The sequence below is a fragment of the Pteropus alecto genome, unplaced genomic scaffold (assembly GCF_000325575.1).
Source record: "Pteropus alecto unplaced genomic scaffold, ASM32557v1 scaffold131, whole genome shotgun sequence".
Lineage (NCBI taxonomy): Eukaryota > Metazoa > Chordata > Mammalia > Chiroptera > Pteropodidae > Pteropus > Pteropus alecto.
This window is the reverse complement of record NW_006434709.1, coordinates 8,729,101-8,748,479: the sequence shown is the minus strand read 5'-3', so window position 1 is coordinate 8,748,479 and position 19,379 is coordinate 8,729,101. Positions and strand designations below refer to the sequence as shown.

The 19,379-nt window shown below is 32.2% G+C and overlaps 1 protein-coding gene across 1 annotated transcript in view; it reads right to left on the bottom strand.

The window, feature by feature from the left end:
• Positions 1-19,379, bottom strand: part of USP34 (ubiquitin specific peptidase 34) — a 202,965-nt gene that overhangs the window by 27,294 nt on the left and 156,292 nt on the right. The window contains exons 50-68 of the mRNA XM_015587514.2: positions 19,209-19,227; positions 18,596-18,612; positions 16,417-16,570; positions 15,245-15,323; positions 13,989-14,042; positions 13,783-13,878; positions 10,704-10,768; positions 10,536-10,611; positions 10,405-10,452; positions 10,226-10,291; positions 8,277-8,357; positions 6,649-6,734; positions 6,094-6,262; positions 5,918-5,992; positions 4,664-4,815; positions 1,161-1,209; positions 968-1,072; positions 802-846; positions 2-34 (exon numbers count right to left, since the gene is read on the bottom strand). Of these exons, the coding sequence (XP_015443000.2) occupies positions 2-34; positions 802-846; positions 968-1,072; positions 1,161-1,209; positions 4,664-4,815; positions 5,918-5,992; positions 6,094-6,262; positions 6,649-6,734; positions 8,277-8,357; positions 10,226-10,291; positions 10,405-10,452; positions 10,536-10,611; positions 10,704-10,768; positions 13,783-13,878; positions 13,989-14,042; positions 15,245-15,323; positions 16,417-16,570; positions 18,596-18,612; positions 19,209-19,227 (1,469 nt within the window). The remainder of the gene's footprint in view (position 1; positions 35-801; positions 847-967; positions 1,073-1,160; positions 1,210-4,663; positions 4,816-5,917; positions 5,993-6,093; positions 6,263-6,648; positions 6,735-8,276; positions 8,358-10,225; positions 10,292-10,404; positions 10,453-10,535; positions 10,612-10,703; positions 10,769-13,782; positions 13,879-13,988; positions 14,043-15,244; positions 15,324-16,416; positions 16,571-18,595; positions 18,613-19,208; positions 19,228-19,379) is intronic.

Below are 19,379 nucleotides of genomic sequence, written 5' to 3'. Positions count from 1 at the left end.
GCATAGTCAACAATTTAAAGAAAGGATTGGCTGCCTGTAAAAGACATACAAAACTATGTATTTAGGTCTATTTGAACCCATCCATCTCTTTCAGGAGAAAAGAAACACATCTAACTTTTGTTATACATCACATTTAAATCTGCTGTGTTACGTTTACAGAGCTTAATATTCCTGCATATGAACTTGAGCTATGATAAAGCAGCAGGATCAGCTGGGGATACAAAGTCAATTGCATGGGAGCCAAGTATAACAGAAAACATGTATTTTTCTGGATGTCAATTTGGAAAAAAAAATTGAAACTCTTGTTAATGAGACAACCATGTTTACATAAAACTTTATATTAAAAAATTTCCTATAGCAACCTTTGATCTTGTGGTATAATTTATTAATATTTGATGTGTATTATCAAAGTCGCTGCAGCATTTCCGCTTTATAAAAATATTTTAGTATGATACTGTATTCTATTTTCCATATACTTTCCACCTAGGCAGTGCTCTCGTTAGTCTACTTTTTCTTGGGCAAAATTATGATATAAGCTTAAAACTAACTATTTTAAAGCTTAGTAGGTGTCACTGATACGTTGAACTTATATGTAAACTTATATTTGAGAAAATTACATTTGTGATAAGACATAAAGAGCTAATTCAGTTTATTCAAGTTACATACTTAAAAATAAGCTAACATGTTATGGAGACGACCCCCAATAAATTTCTTTCAAGAACAAATTACAAAGGTTCATTTGAAAGTGCTGTCAAGGCTGGCAGTAGTTTTAAAAACACGAATTAACAAATATCTACATACCTCAGGAGTCAATTTAGCTATTGATGTGAAAAGCATGGACACAATCTAAAACAGAAAGAAGAGACTTTCAGAATATTCTTTTTAAAATTAACAAGATACCTGTTTTAGCCAGATTCAGAAAAATAAAATTAACAAAAAAAAATTAAAACTGTTTCTTAGCACTTACATGTTCTGCAAGTCGATTATTGTATCGACATAGACTGAAAATCAGATTACAAGTTTGTCTTATATTGATGCCATCACGAATATGTTGAAACAAGAAGGGAAATCCCTGTTAAAAGCAAAAATTGTTCATTTAAAAACTGTCATGTTATTTTTTGAGACTATCAAATGGTCTAATAATATAGAAAAGGTATTACCTTTCCTCCTGTTAATGCTGCCATGTCAGTCTGTGATAATGTCAAATGCCTGAAAGAAAATATTAGTGGAAATAAGTTTTTTTTCCCTTTGTACTACTTTATAGTTATCTGTATCATGAAACATCAAAATTGTCGATTCAAATACAACTATACCAAATAACCATCATAAAATGATTTTTGAACTTCTTGCTAGTTAGACTTGCTTGCCAGACATATTTTAGACAATTTTTCAAGATTCCGGGATTGGTACAGAGAAGCTCAAATCTACTTTATTTCCATTTAGTTAATTTACTCTTTTGGTATAGAACAATAGGATAGGTCTAACGTAGAGAGTTTTTTTTTGACATGAGAATCTTCAAAACAAAATGAACTTACAAGAAATACTAGAGAGTTTCACTTCCCAGTATAAAATCATTTACTGTATATTTCTTTTTAAACTTATTATAGAAAACTTTAGTACAAAAATAGAAAGAACTGTGTAAATATTCCATTATTCAGCTTCGAATTACCAATTCATGGCCAGTCTTATTTCTTTTGTACGTCCTAATCATTCAGTGTGGACTATTCTGAAGCAACTACAGATATTTTATCATTTAAATCCTTAAATCTCTAGCAGATAAATTTAAAAAACATAACCACATTACCATTATTCACACATAAATAATCAATAATTCCTTACAAGCATACAGTATCCACTGTACAGTTTCAAGTTTCTAAAACAATTATTTTAATCTGTGTGAATCGGGATCCAAATAAAGTCTTCTGCTGCAATTGGCTGAAATATCTTTGAAATCTCCTTTATACTACTGGTTTCCCCTCCGATTTTGTTTTTATTTTGCAGTTCATCTGTTGAAGAAAGCAGGTGGTTTGTCCTGCAGAATTTCCCACATTTCCATTTTGCTGATTGTACCTTTTTGGTGGTGTTATAATATGTTCCTATGTCCCTATATTTCCTGTAAACTAGTAGTTAGATCTAAAGACTTGATCGAATCTAGGTTTGAATTTTTAAGCCAAGACAACTTTGCAGGTGGTGGTATGGATTTCATTAGGAGGCACATAATGAAAAGTTATCTTTCTTTTTGTAATGTTTTCAGCCAATGATGATCATTTCCTATGTCCATTATTTGGGGTGCAAAATCTTGATATTCTAATTCCAGTATTACATGCTCATTTATTAGCTCAAATACCTCTTTGACGACGAACTACCTCTCACTTACCATTTGGTTGCCACGACGTATAATTCTTTTAGGTAAACATAAATGCTTAATATCATTCCTTTAATAGGTTTCCAAAATTATGATCTGGTTTTCTAATATAACTCCAATGGTTGTGAGTTTCTTAAAATTTTGTTTTTAGGTATCATTAGGAACTCATGGACTTAAACATCTGTGTTGTGTTTTAGTACACTTATAGTTATTCCTATTATTATTGATGCTCGGGTTGTCCAATGTATGACCAGTAGAAACCTCCTTAAATTGGCTCTTGATTCCTTTTAACATTTCATTAGACTTTGATAGCCTCTTTGCTTTCTAAAACGACAGAACATTCTCAACTTTCCATTCATTTCTTGCCCAAGACATGAAACTGGCCATATTTCCTAGGAATCTTGATGTTTTCCAGTGGGAAATGGTATCTAGAGACAACAATCTAGATGCCAGAGGCACTCAGTGACTGAGTTGGATGCGATTTTTAGGACTTTTCAGAAAATGGAGGTTATGCAATACGTTTTTGTTTGTTTAAGACAAAACTACACGATAAATTCTACCAATATTTCCAGATTCAGTTTTAAAGAAGTTATGTAAAAACTGTATTTTATATTTGTATTTTTCTTTTGCTGGAAATCTTGGTTTCTAATGATATTAACAATTACTTATTTACTTTATTCTGTAATATAAAAAATTTCAGAATAATAATTCCAATTATACTACCAATGATAGTAGTCTAGAATAATTTTACAATTCTTTTTGTTCTGTAGGTACATCCTACTAGCAATTTACAGTTAAATTAATGTGTTCCAAAGTTACTTTGATTTCTCTCCAGTGGTTATGCCACCAGCTAAATATACAGTTAGGTTCCTTTCAGTCTGTTTTTGATTTTTAAGGTTGCATTTTATTAATTTACTTATAATTATATTAAACATTTACATGATTCCAAAGTTAAATCTAAAAAACAAAATAATGTCTATTCAAAGAAGTCAAGCTTTCATTCCTTTACCCTCCAACCTGTTTTCCCGTTCCCAACCACAGGAAACTATTTTTTTTTGTTTTTGACTTAGACTTCAATTTAAAAAAATACAGTCAATTCTTGTTATTTGTAGTACTTATATGCTAAAAGTGCTGCAAACAGTGAATTAGTGAATATTCAATCATTGCTCATAGGGGAAATAGAGGGTTAGGTTCCTGTGATCCCCAGTCACAACATTTTTGTCAACTGATCAAAATGTTACCTTGTTTTATGTCAGTTTTTATTTAAAGATACCTTGTTTAATTAATACACATTGTTCATTCATTAGCACTGAACTCATAGGGAACAGCACTATGTAGCTCATAGCTGAATGAAGCTTATCTACTATGCGTATTTTCTAAGGCATACTATGGCCTTCTTGAGCTTAGGAACACAGACAGCACTTAGCACTATGCTTGGGGGCCACTTTAAAGAGCCAATTACCAACAAGAAGCATAAATGTGAAAAATGTGGCATATACCATGGAAAGGACATTTGTTTACAATATGAGAACTGAAACAAGAAGGTAGAGTGTCACCACATTTGATCTCAGCTGGGAAGGTGTATGATAGGCAACTCAATTTTTTTTGCTGCTCTGCACATGTACATTTTGCAGTCCATGAATGACTATAAAAGCTCCTTGAGTACTGATTTTGGGATTACTAATAAATTTCAGCAAGTAGGTGAAATCACAAATAGGACACACACACATTCACTCTCTCACGGCCTCTCCTTTCTTAAAAAGTAGCATATTTAAAAAATATATATTTTTTTTCAACCTTGCTTTTTTCACTTAGTATTTATCCTAAAGTTTCTCCAAGGTAATACAGATATACTTCATACTACTTTTTTTCCCACTATAGAGTACTCTATTGAGTGGATGCCCTGTTTTTCAACTGGTTCCCTCTTGGTGGACATTTCCAGTCTTTTGCTACTACAAACACTACTTGAATAAACAGTACTGCACATACATCTTTCTATATTTTGGGGATAGATTCTTAGAAGTGAAGTTGCTAAGTTAAAGGATGAATGCACATATAATTTTGCTAGATATTTTACTGTATAATTTCTCCAATGTGTATTTCTAACATGACTCAGACAAAGTATGAGTTTGGTACAAAGAATCAAAATACTTATGCTACAAAAGTTGATGAATAGTGGTGTTATTATTTAAAAGGAATTAAATAACAAAAGCTATTGAATTAACAGTGGTGAAACAATTATGTAAAAAGAATTAAACCAAACATGCTTTAAGCATTTTGAATGTTGAAACATTTCACCTTTCTGAGCGAGACTGTTCAACCAAAAGAGCAACTAAAGCTATCATTTTTTCAAGAGCAGCTGGCCTGTACTTTTCTTCTGCCAGAGAGAGGATATCTTCTTCCTCCTCCTCTTCTTCCCCTTCTTCCTCTGACAACACTTCAACTTGAGGCTAGAGCAGAACAAAATCCAATTTTAAAGTAATATTAGTTTTAACATTACCTTGAGAGCATATAACTTGATTGTTTTATATAATTATCCAGGGTAGATGGTGGCAGGAGTTGTACCATGAAAAACAACCACTCAAAGGCCTAACCCTAGCTTTAAAAGTCTACACCACATTCAGGACAATTTTAGACCTATTAGGCAGAATTGCAAAAGAGTAATGATTCTCTATACTATGACTATTTATACTTTATACCTAAAGGGATAAATCCTTTCACGATTTCTTTTTTTCTTAGAGGTTTGCCCCTTGGAAGATAAATTAGGATCAAAATTTATATGAGTATCATGATACAGTATTTCCTATTTAATAAAACTGCCAGTTATACAAATTAAGGAATCCTTATTTGCAGTTTGCAGATAATCCAAATAGTAGGTATTTCAAAGAGATATTCATGTGGACTAAACTAGCAGCCATATAGCCTAGAATTAGACATCAACCGTCCATATTCTGCAAAGCATTATGATATCATGGTTAAATAGTTTAGGTTAGGAGTCTGATCAAAAATCAAAGCCCAAGTCACTGTGATCTAAAACAAGTTAATGTCTTTATACCTCAAGTTCCTCATCTATAAAATAGAGATAACAAAAGTACTTACCTCTTAAGGTTGCAAAAAAGATTAAATAAGATAATGCAAATAGAGCATTCAATCCAAAGTGATCATTACAGACAAATCAAAACTCATGTAATACTTTATGAATAGATCAGCTTATATTTTTTAGAAGACTCTGACAAATGTAATAGTAAAGGGCTTAAAAAATATGGCAAACAAAAATGTCCACCACAAACAACATGCTAATGATAGAACACCAAAGTAGGTGGTCACCATTTTGCTCAAATTTATTTGCTGTGTTCCAGGTCCTTATCAGTGAAATTTATTACGATTGTTTCTTATCTTGCTATATCCATCAGAAATATCAACCAAAGGTAGACCTTTAAAATAATCTATTAGGGCCAGAAGGGACTTTAAAGGGTCCTATTAGCTAATAATTTCCCATGACACAAACTTGTAAACACAGCCTCTAAATCCCTTAGACAGAATTGGACTTACATTTTCAGGTCCTTTGGTTCCCATGTAAAAATGTACCATTGTAGATATGGCTTGCAATGAAAGCAAAAACTGGCTCTAAAGACAAAAATACTGACTTAAAATATGATATAAAAACAACTGTTTTAAATACTGAAAATAAGTACATAATCCCAGAAATAAAGAAAATATAGCCTCACCTCTTCTTCACCCATTTTGGCAAATTCATAAAGGAAGGCGAAATACTCTGTAAGATGTTTACTGTGAGGTTTTACACCATGTTCCATAATTAGTAACAGAGTTCTCACAAATCGAGTGACACATGAACGACCTCCAATATCTTCTACTGAGGCATCCATATCGTCTGACCTGAAAACACAATTTAACATACATTACAGAGAGTATGAAGTCTGGAGACAGAAATTCTGGGAAAAGAAATATTTTTTAAAAACTTGAATTTATCTTTCATCTGTGTAATAATAAATACCAATTACAATAATATAAGTAGTTGGATTCCAATTATTATATCTGGCTAAATTAATCCAAACAAAAAGATGAAGTCAAAGTCCTTTATAGAGGATTTTGAAGATGCACTTAATTAAAAATAAAACAAAAAGTTTTCTCTTTATGATTAGTATTATTACAGATTATTTTTAAATAGAATAACCTGAATATTTCAGTGTGTATAGTTAAAAATACTTTGTAGGCCGATCACCAAAAAGCTTAAAAATAAAATGTTCAAAGTTATTTCTTACCCATCTTCCATTCCTGGCTGTAGATAGAGATGAGCATGTACAGGCCTAAGTCTCTGAATCACATGGATACACAAACGCTGAAACATCTATAAATGAAAAAATATAGCAACCAAAGAGCCAACTTACATCAGGTAACAAAGATACTGAAAAATTACATCATTCAAAATTATCTGCCATCCACTTATATTTTCCCCACAGATTATCTTTTGACATTCTAAAGCCTTCCTGGAGTCTCGACTACAGACTAAAGACATAAGGCAAAGTTAGCTTGAAAAACAATATTCAGTTTTACACTACCGGAAAAAAACAACAAACGGCAAGTTTCAGTAACAGAGAATACAAAAAAACAAAGCTTCACAAAACCACCCTAACTAGTGGAGAGTCTCTAAGTAAGATATACAAATGGCCAAAAAGCACATGAAAAGATGTTCAATATTATTAATTAGAAAAATTCAAATCAAAACCACAATGAGGTACTACACCTATTAGGATGGCTAAAATCAAAAAGACAGTAATAAATGTTGAAGAAGATGTAGCAAAATCGGAACCCTCACAGATTGCTGGTAGGAATATAAACTGGTTCAGAAACTATGAAAAACAGTTTGGTAGTTCCTAAAAAGTGTTAAAAATAAAGTGACTATATGATTTAGCAAGTTCACTCCTAGGTACATATTAAAAAAGTTAAAAACATGTCCACACAAATGTTTGTATACAAATATTCATAGCAGCATTATTCAAAATAGCCCAAAGTGGAGACATCTCAAATGTTCATCAATTGCTGAATGGATAAATAAAATTTGGAATATCTGTTCAATGGAATTTTATTTGGCAATAAAAAGAAATGAAGTACAGATACACGGTACAACATGGATAAATACTGAAAACATTGTTAAGGAAGCCAGTCACAAAATACCACATACTGAATGATACCACTTATGTGGAATGGTCCGAATAGGCAAATTCATAGAAACACAAAGTAGACTAGTGGTTGCCAGGGGCTGGAGAGAAGGAATAGGATAAAATGGGGAGTTACTTCTAAAACATGCAGGGCTTCTCTCTGGGGTATTATAAAATCAGATGATGGTTGTACAGTTTTGAAAATATACTAAAAAAAACCCACTAAATTTTACACTTAAAAAGGCTTTGGTGAATTTTATGGTATAAGAATTATATCTCAACAATAACTGGAAAGTGGCATATTTCAGATCAAATTTTTGGTTTTGTGCCATAAATGAAAATAAAGTAACATTTACATTTTCTTTGTCTAAATTTCACAATTAGAACCTGTCACAGAAATGAATTACGTACTATTCACGTAACTTTCAAAGCCATTTCAGTACCCTATCATGGTTAGAATAACTGAGAATCTGAAAAAAAAAAAATCATTATAATTCATAAAGAGTATAGGTGGAAATAGCTATCTTCCTATAACCAGGAAATGTGAATGATTTAAATCACTTGACTGGAATGATAGTTGATTTGCTAAAAGAGGCTGGTGAAAATAATAACAAAATGACTTTTATGATAATCTTTTCAAACTACTTTAAAAGTTGGCTTAAGACATTCATAGGCAAATTTAGAATAATTAACTTGAAAGCCACTTCTTTTTCAAATAAATTTTTTCTTACCTGTCTCACAATTTGATTAGGGCACTTAATTAGTATCTGCATTGGCCACCAGTCATCATCAGCCATGCGGTCCAAAAACCACTAAAAGAAAACAGAGTGATTATAACATTCAACCAATACTTGTTAAATGGGATAAAAATCACCTAAGGATTTTATTTCTAGTCCGTGTTTCGATTATTTTTAAGTTCTTAACTAAAGAGATTCTTCAATTGTTAGAAAATCCAAAATCTAAAATGCCTAAAGTCACAATCAGGATCACATCTTATTATAGGATTCCATGGGTGCCACTGACATTACAGTGCACGACATGCATGATGGCAAACTGCAATCCTTACCACAGTAAGATGGAACACTCTTTTCCTCTTAGGCCGCATAAATATCATACTGTAGAATCTTTTGTTCCTATTAATAATATGATCTGAGTATAATTTACTTTATGTTTAAAAACAAATTATGCTCTCTTGATAAAACACATGCTTCTTTAAGCTAAGAGCAATTTCCTATTGATTTCAAGATACTTCTTAAATCAGTATTTAACTACTCTATTGAATTGTACAGCCTATTCATTCATACACACAATTACTAACAACTATAGAGAATTTTAACTCCTTGAGAGTTCCCAAGGCAAATAACTTAGTGCAAAAACTAAAGAGAAAAACTCATAAACAAAACCAAAACAAATTATGACCTAATAAACCCTCTGGATCTATGAAACAGCTTTAAAAAAAATCAGGAAGTGGGAGGAGAATTAGTAACATGATAACACCAGAAGGATTCAATGAGTCAAAGTCAACATGTGGAAAATCCTGCAGAACAAATGAAAAGTGGCAAAGAAAAAAAAGTGTTATAGATGAAAGGAGATTTATGAGACAAGAACAAAATGTGGATCTTGTTTGAGTACTAAACACACCAACTGAAAAGAACATTTTTTAAGACAATTAGAGAAAAGTGAACATGAAATGGGTATTGGATATTACTTCTAATAGCTTCTAATTTTATTAGGAGTGAATAGAATCATGTTATTTACATATTTTTAAGTCCTCATCTTTTAGAGATACATACTGAGTATATATACATGTATAATAAGGTGTCTGGGTTTGCTTTAAGATACTTCAGCTGAAAAGACATGGGGGAATAGGAATAAACATAAATAAAAACTGCTATTATTTGTTGAAATTGGATGATAGGTACAGGAGAGTTCACAATATCTCTCTACTTTTATGTATGTTTTGAAATGTTCATTATAAAGTTTCAAAAAATTATGCCTTTATATTTGAAATTTTCAATCATCAGATTCTCCTCTTTCATTGCTACAAAATGTAATTAGATAACCTATATAAGAAAAAAGTCTTCAACTCATTTCATCTATTGCATACTATGCTGCTGTCTACCACTTCTTGAAATTTATAAGACTTGCATTCCTAGACAGGCCTATACCACTATGGGAGCTAATCAAAAATGATAAATATTAAGATGGTAATATGATTAACTGATCATTATCTGTGAGCAGATTATCCTTATGGATGTCTCTCTCTTATAATGTAATATAGGAGAAAATGAAATTGGATAAACTAATTTTCTGGGATTTATGAATTTTTTCAGAGGAGTAAGGGAGTATTTTTAAGTATTTCTGATAATATTCAAAAGTAGTTAAGAAATATCTGGTAGTCTTGAATTTTCTATAGTTTTTCCTTTTAATACATGGGGACGGGGACTGGAGAATCCAAGGATTTTTAAATAACCTAAAAATCAATTATTTAATCAGCCTAATAGGTATGATACATAAAATTATAACTTTCAGCTATCTAGTAATTTTAGGAACAATCTACATTGGGCTCTTCATAATTTATAACAGGTAATACAATTTTTGCTACAGCACGTAAGTTAAGAAAACAAAACAAAAAAGTGAATCTTAAGTGATGCGCTGTTTGATAAATTATTCACCTTACCTCACAAGCTGCTTGACTATTATTAAACTGTTTGGTCAACAATTCAATCCACTGAAGCATTGTGGGCTAAAAAAGAAAAAGAAAGAAGTTACTGAAGGCATAGGACTTCTATGCCAAAAATAGTAAAACCCAAAAGATATCTGATAATGACATAAAAATTCACAAAATAAAACACATACCTTTTCTTTTGAATGTATAAATGTCTCTAGGACAAAGGAAGTGCTTAACTGTAAAAAAAAAATTAAGCAAAAAGATTCAATTATTTTAGAGTAATCAATTTTGAAAAAATTACCTGAGGCTTATATATTACCTTTGCTGTCATTAGGGACACAGCTTTAGGATCTGGTAATGTACTGGGAATACAGCTACACAACTGCCACATAAATCTAGAATTTAAAAATAATAAATTAAAAATAAATATAAAATTTTACAATAAAACGTGTAACAAAAAAACTATTATTAAATTTACCAAACTTACCCAAAATATGTATGTTCAAAAATGTTTTTGTCTTGAAGAAACTGCATGTTATCGTGCCAAATCCACTGAAGAAAAAAAATGTTAACATCAGATACCAGGAAGCATTTGTTTTATTACATTTTACCAGTATTTTTATTAGGCAGAAAAAAAAGATTTGCTCTAAAAGAAACAACCCCCCCGCCCAAAATACATGCACTTAAAATTCATACTGATTTTTGACAGGTATGTGGAACATGGAAGTACAATAAATTATTAAACCTGCTCCAATTTATCATTATGTATCTGGCTATCTCAAGTGATGACGGTTTTTAAAAAATTATAAAGATTTTGAAAGAACTCTGAAATCTCATCTGTCTGAAGAGCGAGTATATAAATGTATAAAACTACATCATATTCCATTTTAAGAACAGGTTATGAGAGAAATGTTTATGTTTAAAAAGTGGCAAAATTAAAAAAAATTTAACTCAGATTGGCAGAACTACATGAAAAGTGATTTCCCTGCTTATAAAAATCATGAAAGATTATTTCTGATATTAGCCCCGAAAAACCACTATGTTGACTTTAGTTTTTGTGTTCCTTCATATTTTTGAATGCCCCAAACATGCTCCAAGTCATTCTCAGTTCCATAAAATTATTTTTATTTGAACAAACTTATGTTCTGATTATTAATATTACTGTCTTTATCCCCCTAAAGATTTTCAACTATCTCTACTTGCTCCCCTTACCCCAGTCCACTCCTCTAGTCTAGAACCAGGTCTTATAATCATAACGTATTACAGTTTCTGCTCCACATTATATTTGGAAAACCACAGACCAAGTCATTGAATGGTCTTGTTTCAGAGTTCCTGGTCCTCTAGCATTTCTAAGCATACAGCTTTGTATAAAGCTATAGCCAAAAGGAGAGTATGACAGCATTCACCCATTCATCAATTCAGTCTCTTTTCATACCAATGAAGCCCTATTCCAAGTTTCTTGCTTCCAGCCAGGACCTTGGCTCTAAACCTTGTGTCATAATTTTTGTCCTCTTTAGCCCACAAAAGCTAAACTGCTGGCTACCATTATCTGCTCTGGATCTAAAACCTGGTAGTTCCATGGTTTCCACCAGACTTAGTGCTTTTAATTGTTCCATTTCTGTTCTATAGAAATATTCATCTTGCTTTTTGGTGGTCCTTTTTACCTTTTATCGATACAATGTATGTGGAGCCAACTGGGTATGTCTAAGTGTGAAATTGTTGCACTACACTGATCAGAAGGAACAACTTTCCTAAGTATTTTCCATACACCCATCCAACTTCATCTTGGCCCATTCTTCCTTGCACTTATTAATCATCTCAGCCACAGACGTCGCTTTTAGCTCTGGAAACATTCCAATAAGCTCCACCCTTCCTCACAGGACTGTACATTAACACTCTCTTTAGTCGGAGTACTCTGCACATAACTTCTCAGTAACTTTCAAATTGAAGTTTAAGGTCACATTTTCTAATCACCTTCTCCAGCACTCCCAATTCAATTACCCTTTCTGAGCACTCTACTTGTTTTATCTATTACAGTCACTACAATTTATGTTTACTAAATATATTTTATGGTTCTAAAATTTTCTATTTATCTTTTGAGAGAGGCTGCTACTAGCTCTATTTTGATTGTATAAATTTAAAGGATCAGATTCCAGTTAATATCTAAAATCCATATTAATGTAGAGTAACACTGTTATTACATTTTTACTTAATTTTTCAGTAAAATGTATATGTGCAAACTCACTTTAAATTAACGAGCTAAAACAATGATAGGAAACAATGGTTTAGCTTTCTAATCAAGAATATTCTCATGTAGTTCACTTTGTTTTTCTTGTTATTACAAGAAAAGGCTTGGGATTCCCTTTTGCACAATGTAAATCAGTGCTTCTCAAACAATGATTCAGAGCGCTGTGGGTGTTCCTGTGACATTTTTAGGGTGTAAGGTCAAAACAATTTCTTAATGATACTATGATGTTATCCGCCTTGTTTTTGACTCTCAATCTCTCCTAAGCATACAATGAAGTTTTCCAGAAGTTAAATGATAAATGGGCTCATAACAGACCAAATATAGAAGCTATTATGAAACTCAAATGCCTTCTATTAACAGGTATTAAAGAGATTTGCAAAAATGTATAACAGGGCTACTTTTCTCACTGAATGGGATCATTCTGAAGATTTTTTCATAAAAATCAGGTCACCCTAATTCCATCAACCACTTTACCTTTCTTATTCTTCTTCAATGTCACTAATAATTATTTTCCACTCCCTTTAACCTCATTCATTTTACATTAGTATGTCATGGGTTTACCTTTCTGAAGGTTGACTTTTTGTACTTTCGGCTAACTCAGTTTATGACACTGACACAACATACAATGAGTGGCAAAATACTTTTTACAAATATTAAAACATTAAAGTAACATTACCACTTACTACATTATGAAACAAAGAAAGCCTCATTACTACACAAGACATACTTTTTAATATGTAAAATACCTTTTTTCAAATGTATTTCAAATACACATGCAATTGGTACACCAGCGATTCCCAACCTTTTTGGCACCAGGAACCAGTGCTCCTATGAGAATCTAAATGCCTGATGATCTGAGTTAGAGCTAAGGTTGTGATGCTAGCACTGGGCAGCAGCTGCAAATACAGATGAAGCTTTGCTCGCTCACCCGCTGCTCACCTTCTGCTGTGCAGCCCATGGCCTGGGGGGTTAGGGTCTCCTGCTATACACTTGTGCAATCCTTACACCAATCCAATAAGAACATTACCAACCATACAAGTTACTTGTGAACGTGCCCTAATTCCAATCAACCATTTTACCTTTCTTATTTTTCTTCAATGTCACTAATAATTATTTTCCACTCCCTTTAATCTCATTCACTTACATTCACTTGTCATATGTCAGTAATACCAAGACTATTTTGTACAGTGTTAAGGCCTACCCTGGATTACGGATTCTAATGTTGTCATAGCCTGTTCTTATATTACAGTACTATTATTACTTGCATAAATAGTTAAATACGCTTTTAAATTGTTACTAAAGTTAAGTTAACTTATACCTCTAGTAATTCTGATGAAACATCAAATTTGTATTCCTTCCCGTTTTCTTCCTCTGGTTCCATGCGTTTGTAAAACAGCATATATGCACTGTGTGTCTGTAAATGGAAGAAAAAGTATATTTTCATTTTGACATAATATAACCATAAAAGTAGACAACATGGAAGAAGGAAAACAATGTCAAATTATATATGAAATAAATGGTTACCTTTTCAAAGGAAAAATCCATAAATTTATCTGTAACAGAATCATAGGTCTTGGTCTGTAAAAAAATCAGTTTTCCTTCTTTAGGAAATGGGTATACTCAGCTATATTTACATATAAAACATTTCAATAAAAATTTAATAGTTTGTAATAACTTTGTAAGTAGTTTTCAAGTAGCATTACCCTCATAAAAATCCTTGACAGAAGTTTTTGGTTAAGAGTACTAGAAAGTGAAGATTCAAAACATATTTTAAGGTACTTTACCATAAAATATATAGAGTATAAGAAGATAAAACAAATTTGCAATTTGAAAAACTATCTTTTAAGAGAAGAGGTGTGCAGAGTTCACTTTTTTCTTTCTCTCTTTTTTTTTGAGAAACTATCCTAGGAATAACATCTAGAGATGCTATCGGTTTAGTGATGGCTTTAATGTTTAACTCATTATTTACTTCCTTGTACTCATCCTCAAGTATTAACAAAATAGTCCTACTTCTCTTTTTCTATTCAGAATCGTACATAAGAGTACCGGAAAGCAATAAAAAAGTGCTTCATTAAAATCCAGAATGTGAAGTTATTTTACAATAAACACATCTCTTAAAGCAAAAAATAGGTTTATCTGGGCTTATCTTTGAAATGGAAACGACTAATACTTGTGAGAATCAACAGGGTTATTTTAAATCAGTTTTCAGAAAATTGGTAGTAGGATAAACTGCCTATGAAGAGTGAAATTATTATACTACTACCCAACCTAATTATCTTTTCTTATGCCTTATTGCTAATTAACAAGTAAGATATTCTTTTTCCACTTTGTCACCAGGTGGCTGCTACTTTATAAAAGGAAAGAAAAGTAATTCTTTAAAGTTCAGCTCAAGCTAACTTCCTTGTCAAAAATTTTTCGTTTAAGTCAATAAACAGTAATTTCTTTTGACTCTAATCCCAAAACATTCAAGAAAACACCTTACTCAATCAAAAAGGCTCATGGCAATGTAATTCAATTCCTATATTATTATTTAATTCTTCAATTTTAAGTCTTAACCTTCTTAAGCAGTTGAAGGCAGAAATAGTAATTAAATATTTCCCAGTCTCTAGTATATACTCCAAACATAACTAAACTTCCAATAAATACCAGCTGAATAAATTTTAGATTTAATCCTAGTGATTAAAAGAAAGTTAAGTGATTCTGTGATGGGATTTTATGACTCTGCAAAGCATTTTGAAAGTCGCAAACCATTTTGTTTTTAATTTCTAAATAAAACTTACTGTCATCTCTCCACCAAAACATTCAGAGGCAAGTTGAGCAGAATCAAAAGGTTTTACCTCAGCATCATTAAAAAGATACCTAAAACAGAGCATATAATGTTGATCAAGTATATGTGTACTATATATGCCTATTTAAAAAATACTTAGATTACATACTGATATAAATGCTGATCAAACTATTATTAATATTAAGTAAATTCTAATTAAGCTCTTGTTCTGACAACTCTAATCCACTAGAAATTAGAAATATAATTTTACAACAGTCACGACTACCCTAAAATTTGATTGATCCATTATAACCTAGAAGTAACAAGAGTTCACAAAAAAATACATATATAAAATTTGTATAAATATTAACATGTAAAGTTATTGGACAGAAAAGATTAAGAGATGAGACATCTTCCAAAGATAAAGATGCCATTAAAAATTTATGATAAAAAATGATTCAAAATATAATTACGGAAATATATTCAAATAGATAAAAAAAAGTAAAAGTTATCATGGACCTGATGGCTTAAAGAGTGAGAAATAGTTGAATAAAACTATTCTGCTAACCACAGATCAATTAACCAATGTAAATGTTCAAAACAGTATCCCCAACACAGCACAGATACAGTCTCTATACATGAGACTCTTAACAACATCTAAAGACCAAAAAAGAGTTATTAAGGACTGATTTAATAACTTCCAACCATAATTTAAAAAATGTGTGTGTCAAAGGGGAAAAGGTGAAGAGAGAGAGTAGAGCATGTGGGCTAACTTCTAACTTCTAACTAGAATATATAAGGACTTTGTGGCCACCCTATAAGAAGACATTCAGTAAACAATAGCTCTTGAATGAGTGAACATAGCTAAGATTCGGAAGGTTCAATATTGTCTATGAATATAAAGTTGTATGCAAAACTGTGTGTGTTGTGTGTTCATTTTTCTCAGGAAAGCATCTACCAAATTCTCAAAATAGTCTGGAGATCCATAAAGTTTAAGAACAAGTGATTCATATTATCTTTTGAAAGTCGTTTTCATTTAAAAATGTTGTCTAACCCCTTTCCTAACTTTATAGAACGTTTTTAGAAAACTAAAATCAGAAAACAGATCTGAAAACTATCATGAAAACATAAATACTTTAAAAACAGAAAAGTTTTTTTAAAATCTCAAGAATATTTAAAACTCACCATTTATTGTTTTTATAAGCATGTGGATTGACTATATCTCTGATGAAGCTATAATAGTGCCCACCATCTGCTGTTCCTGTGTGAACAGTCACTCCTATCAAGTCATACTCATAGCTCTCTGTGTCTTTTGAACGATCACTGACTTCCTTAAAACCTGAAATGATTTACATAAAATAGTTCAATAATTTTGAAAATTAGTGACATCTTAGAATCACTTTATACACTTAATGTACATAAATAGGCACAGATACATTATATAATAAAATAGACACAAAATAACTCTACTTGCTAGTTATTCATGATCCAAAGCCTACAATTTTAAAGAACATTTATACAAATCACTGGAAAAACAATCCCCATGTTAGTGCATAACTATGGACAATATCAATACAATATATAAACCATATTCCTTTTGTTTGATCTGGCTGTTTCTTTTGAAATAGATAAATCTGAATGAAGCATTCTATATTACCTTTATTAGGAGGCAAATACAAGATCTGAAAGGTCATTAACATATTTATGTCTTTTAGTCTCATATTAAGGAAAATAGAGTACTATACTGATAGCATGCATCCTATCAGTTAATAGAAAACACTCTATTAAGAGATTTATGTAGACAGAAATCAAAGATATACTTTCCACCTATAAAGACTTAAAATTTGAAAGGTATTAAAGACACTAAGGAAAAAACTACAGAATAGTGTAATAAGTTTGAAGACGACATATAATTTACAATCTGTATTCCCAGCATCACGCAGAAAGGAAAAAGTACAGTTGGCCCTCTGTATCTGCAGGTTTCACATCTGTGAATTCAATAAAAGGCAGATGGAAAACAGTATTTTGGATCCATGGTTGGAACTCTGTGGTTGGGAATCTGCGGATATGACAGGACGACTACATGAACTGTTCTATGTCTTAAGCATCCAAGGACTTTGGTATCTGTGGAGGGCCCTAGAACCAATTCCTTGAGAATACCGAGGGATGACTATATTATCAGAAGCAAATAAGTGAGAGCAAATTTGATTAATATGAGTGCACAGTGTAAATTGAAAAGTAAAGTGACAATTAGGTGGAGAGGGAAAAATGGCTGACGGTCAGAGCAGTGGCCAAGGAGTTTGGATGTACTAGGGTCTGAGTGAATGCATCGCTTGTGGCCTAACAAATTCCTTCATCTTGGCATAAATTTCTGCCACTTTCACCCATAGATGAAGCATGATGAAAAATACAATGAAGCAGTTTCCTGAGTGGTCTTACCATAATTTTACAAAAGGTATGAAAGGAGTTCTAAAGTCAGATGTATATAAATAATGCCCCCTTATTAACTTCACCTGTATTTTCAAACTTGTCATCTTTACTGGCTCATTTCTTGCAAATTCTAAACATACTCAAATCCTAATTTAATTTCCTGCCATAACTCCATATTCCTTCATAGCTAGCCACCATCTTCTCTCATCTCTTCAAAGAAAGAGTAAGTTCTCCACTTGAAAGACTACCCTATATGCTCATTGTTCACACCTCTCATCTCCCATTTACTGAGTGTAAAACATTTATTCACTCATTAAATGCCAGGCAATGGAGTATAAACGTCAAAATACTATTCTCTTTCCTAAACTTTATAGTGGCTTCTTCAAACCTTAAAAATTTACATCAGCAGAACTTCTCATACAAAGAAAACATTGCCAGGACTCTTGTTATGTAAATTTTAGGAACTTGTCTAGCTAAAGAAAAAGGAAAAAGGCAACAGCTGGGCCTGTTCTGCTTTCTTCTCTCATCTATTTCCATTCCTCATCTCTGTGGTCTTTGAGGTGCATACACACAGAATTTTGAAAAATCACCAGTCTTAAGGAAGTAATAACAACTTGGAAGTAACTACTTATGAACCAAGTGCCATCTTTAACTCATTGCAATCTGCCTTCCTATTGCAACAACCAAGTTACATTACTCTGATAAAGATAACCAAAGATCTTCTACATGTTTGATTATTTTCCATCATGCACTCCTGGAACTGTTCTTTTTTAGCATTCAATACTACTGAACACATTTTCTTTCTTGAGATCTTCTTGATATAGTGACCACTCTACTCATCTAGCTGTTCCAGCTATAAATCTAGTCATTCTTGACTTTCCTCCTCTCTCTAGCAAAAGAATGACTAAAATATAAGCCTCATAGGGGCAGAGACCTTGTTCTTTGTTGTCACTATATTCCCATTACCATAAGAATAGTAAATGGGTGTTCAATAACTTTGTTGGATTTATTTATTAATTCAGTCGAGTCCTGTTAACCTTATCTTCATATACTTCCCCGCAACCTTACTGGTACGCTTTCTCATCTACGCTGCCATCTCTGTGGTTTACCAGAATAGCTTCTCCACACCCCTTTCATCATCCGCTAATTCATTTCAATCACTGTAGTCAGAGTAACCTTTTCCGGATCCCACCTGGTTCCCATCTCAATTCCCTGCTTAAAATCTTCCAATGGTTTCACACTGAATAAAGATAAAAATTAACACAGTCTACGAACAAAATGATCTGGCCACTGCTTTTGCCCATCTCATCACCTGCCCCAACACAATGAGCCTAGCCATTCCTATCAATCTAGCTCTTACTCAAGCTCTGCTTAAATGTCACCTTCTCATGAAAGCTCTCCCCAATTCCCCTAGATCTGTGATAGAGTCACTGTCTTATTTGACAATGTATCATGTTCCTGATTTCTGGTTCGATATAATACTTGCTCACTAGACTTAAGCTGTACAAAGGCAGGAATTATCTTCTTTAATACCATGTCCCCAATACCTCTGTCCTAGTAGATATTAAATATATGGTAATTAACTGATTGTGCCATATTGTCTTTAAAAATATTCTTCTAAGATTCAATTTAATTTTGTTAAATGTATAGCTAATTACAACTTTATGACTATCTTGTTATGGAGACTTACGATAAATCTAGGCAAGAGAGAGATAAAA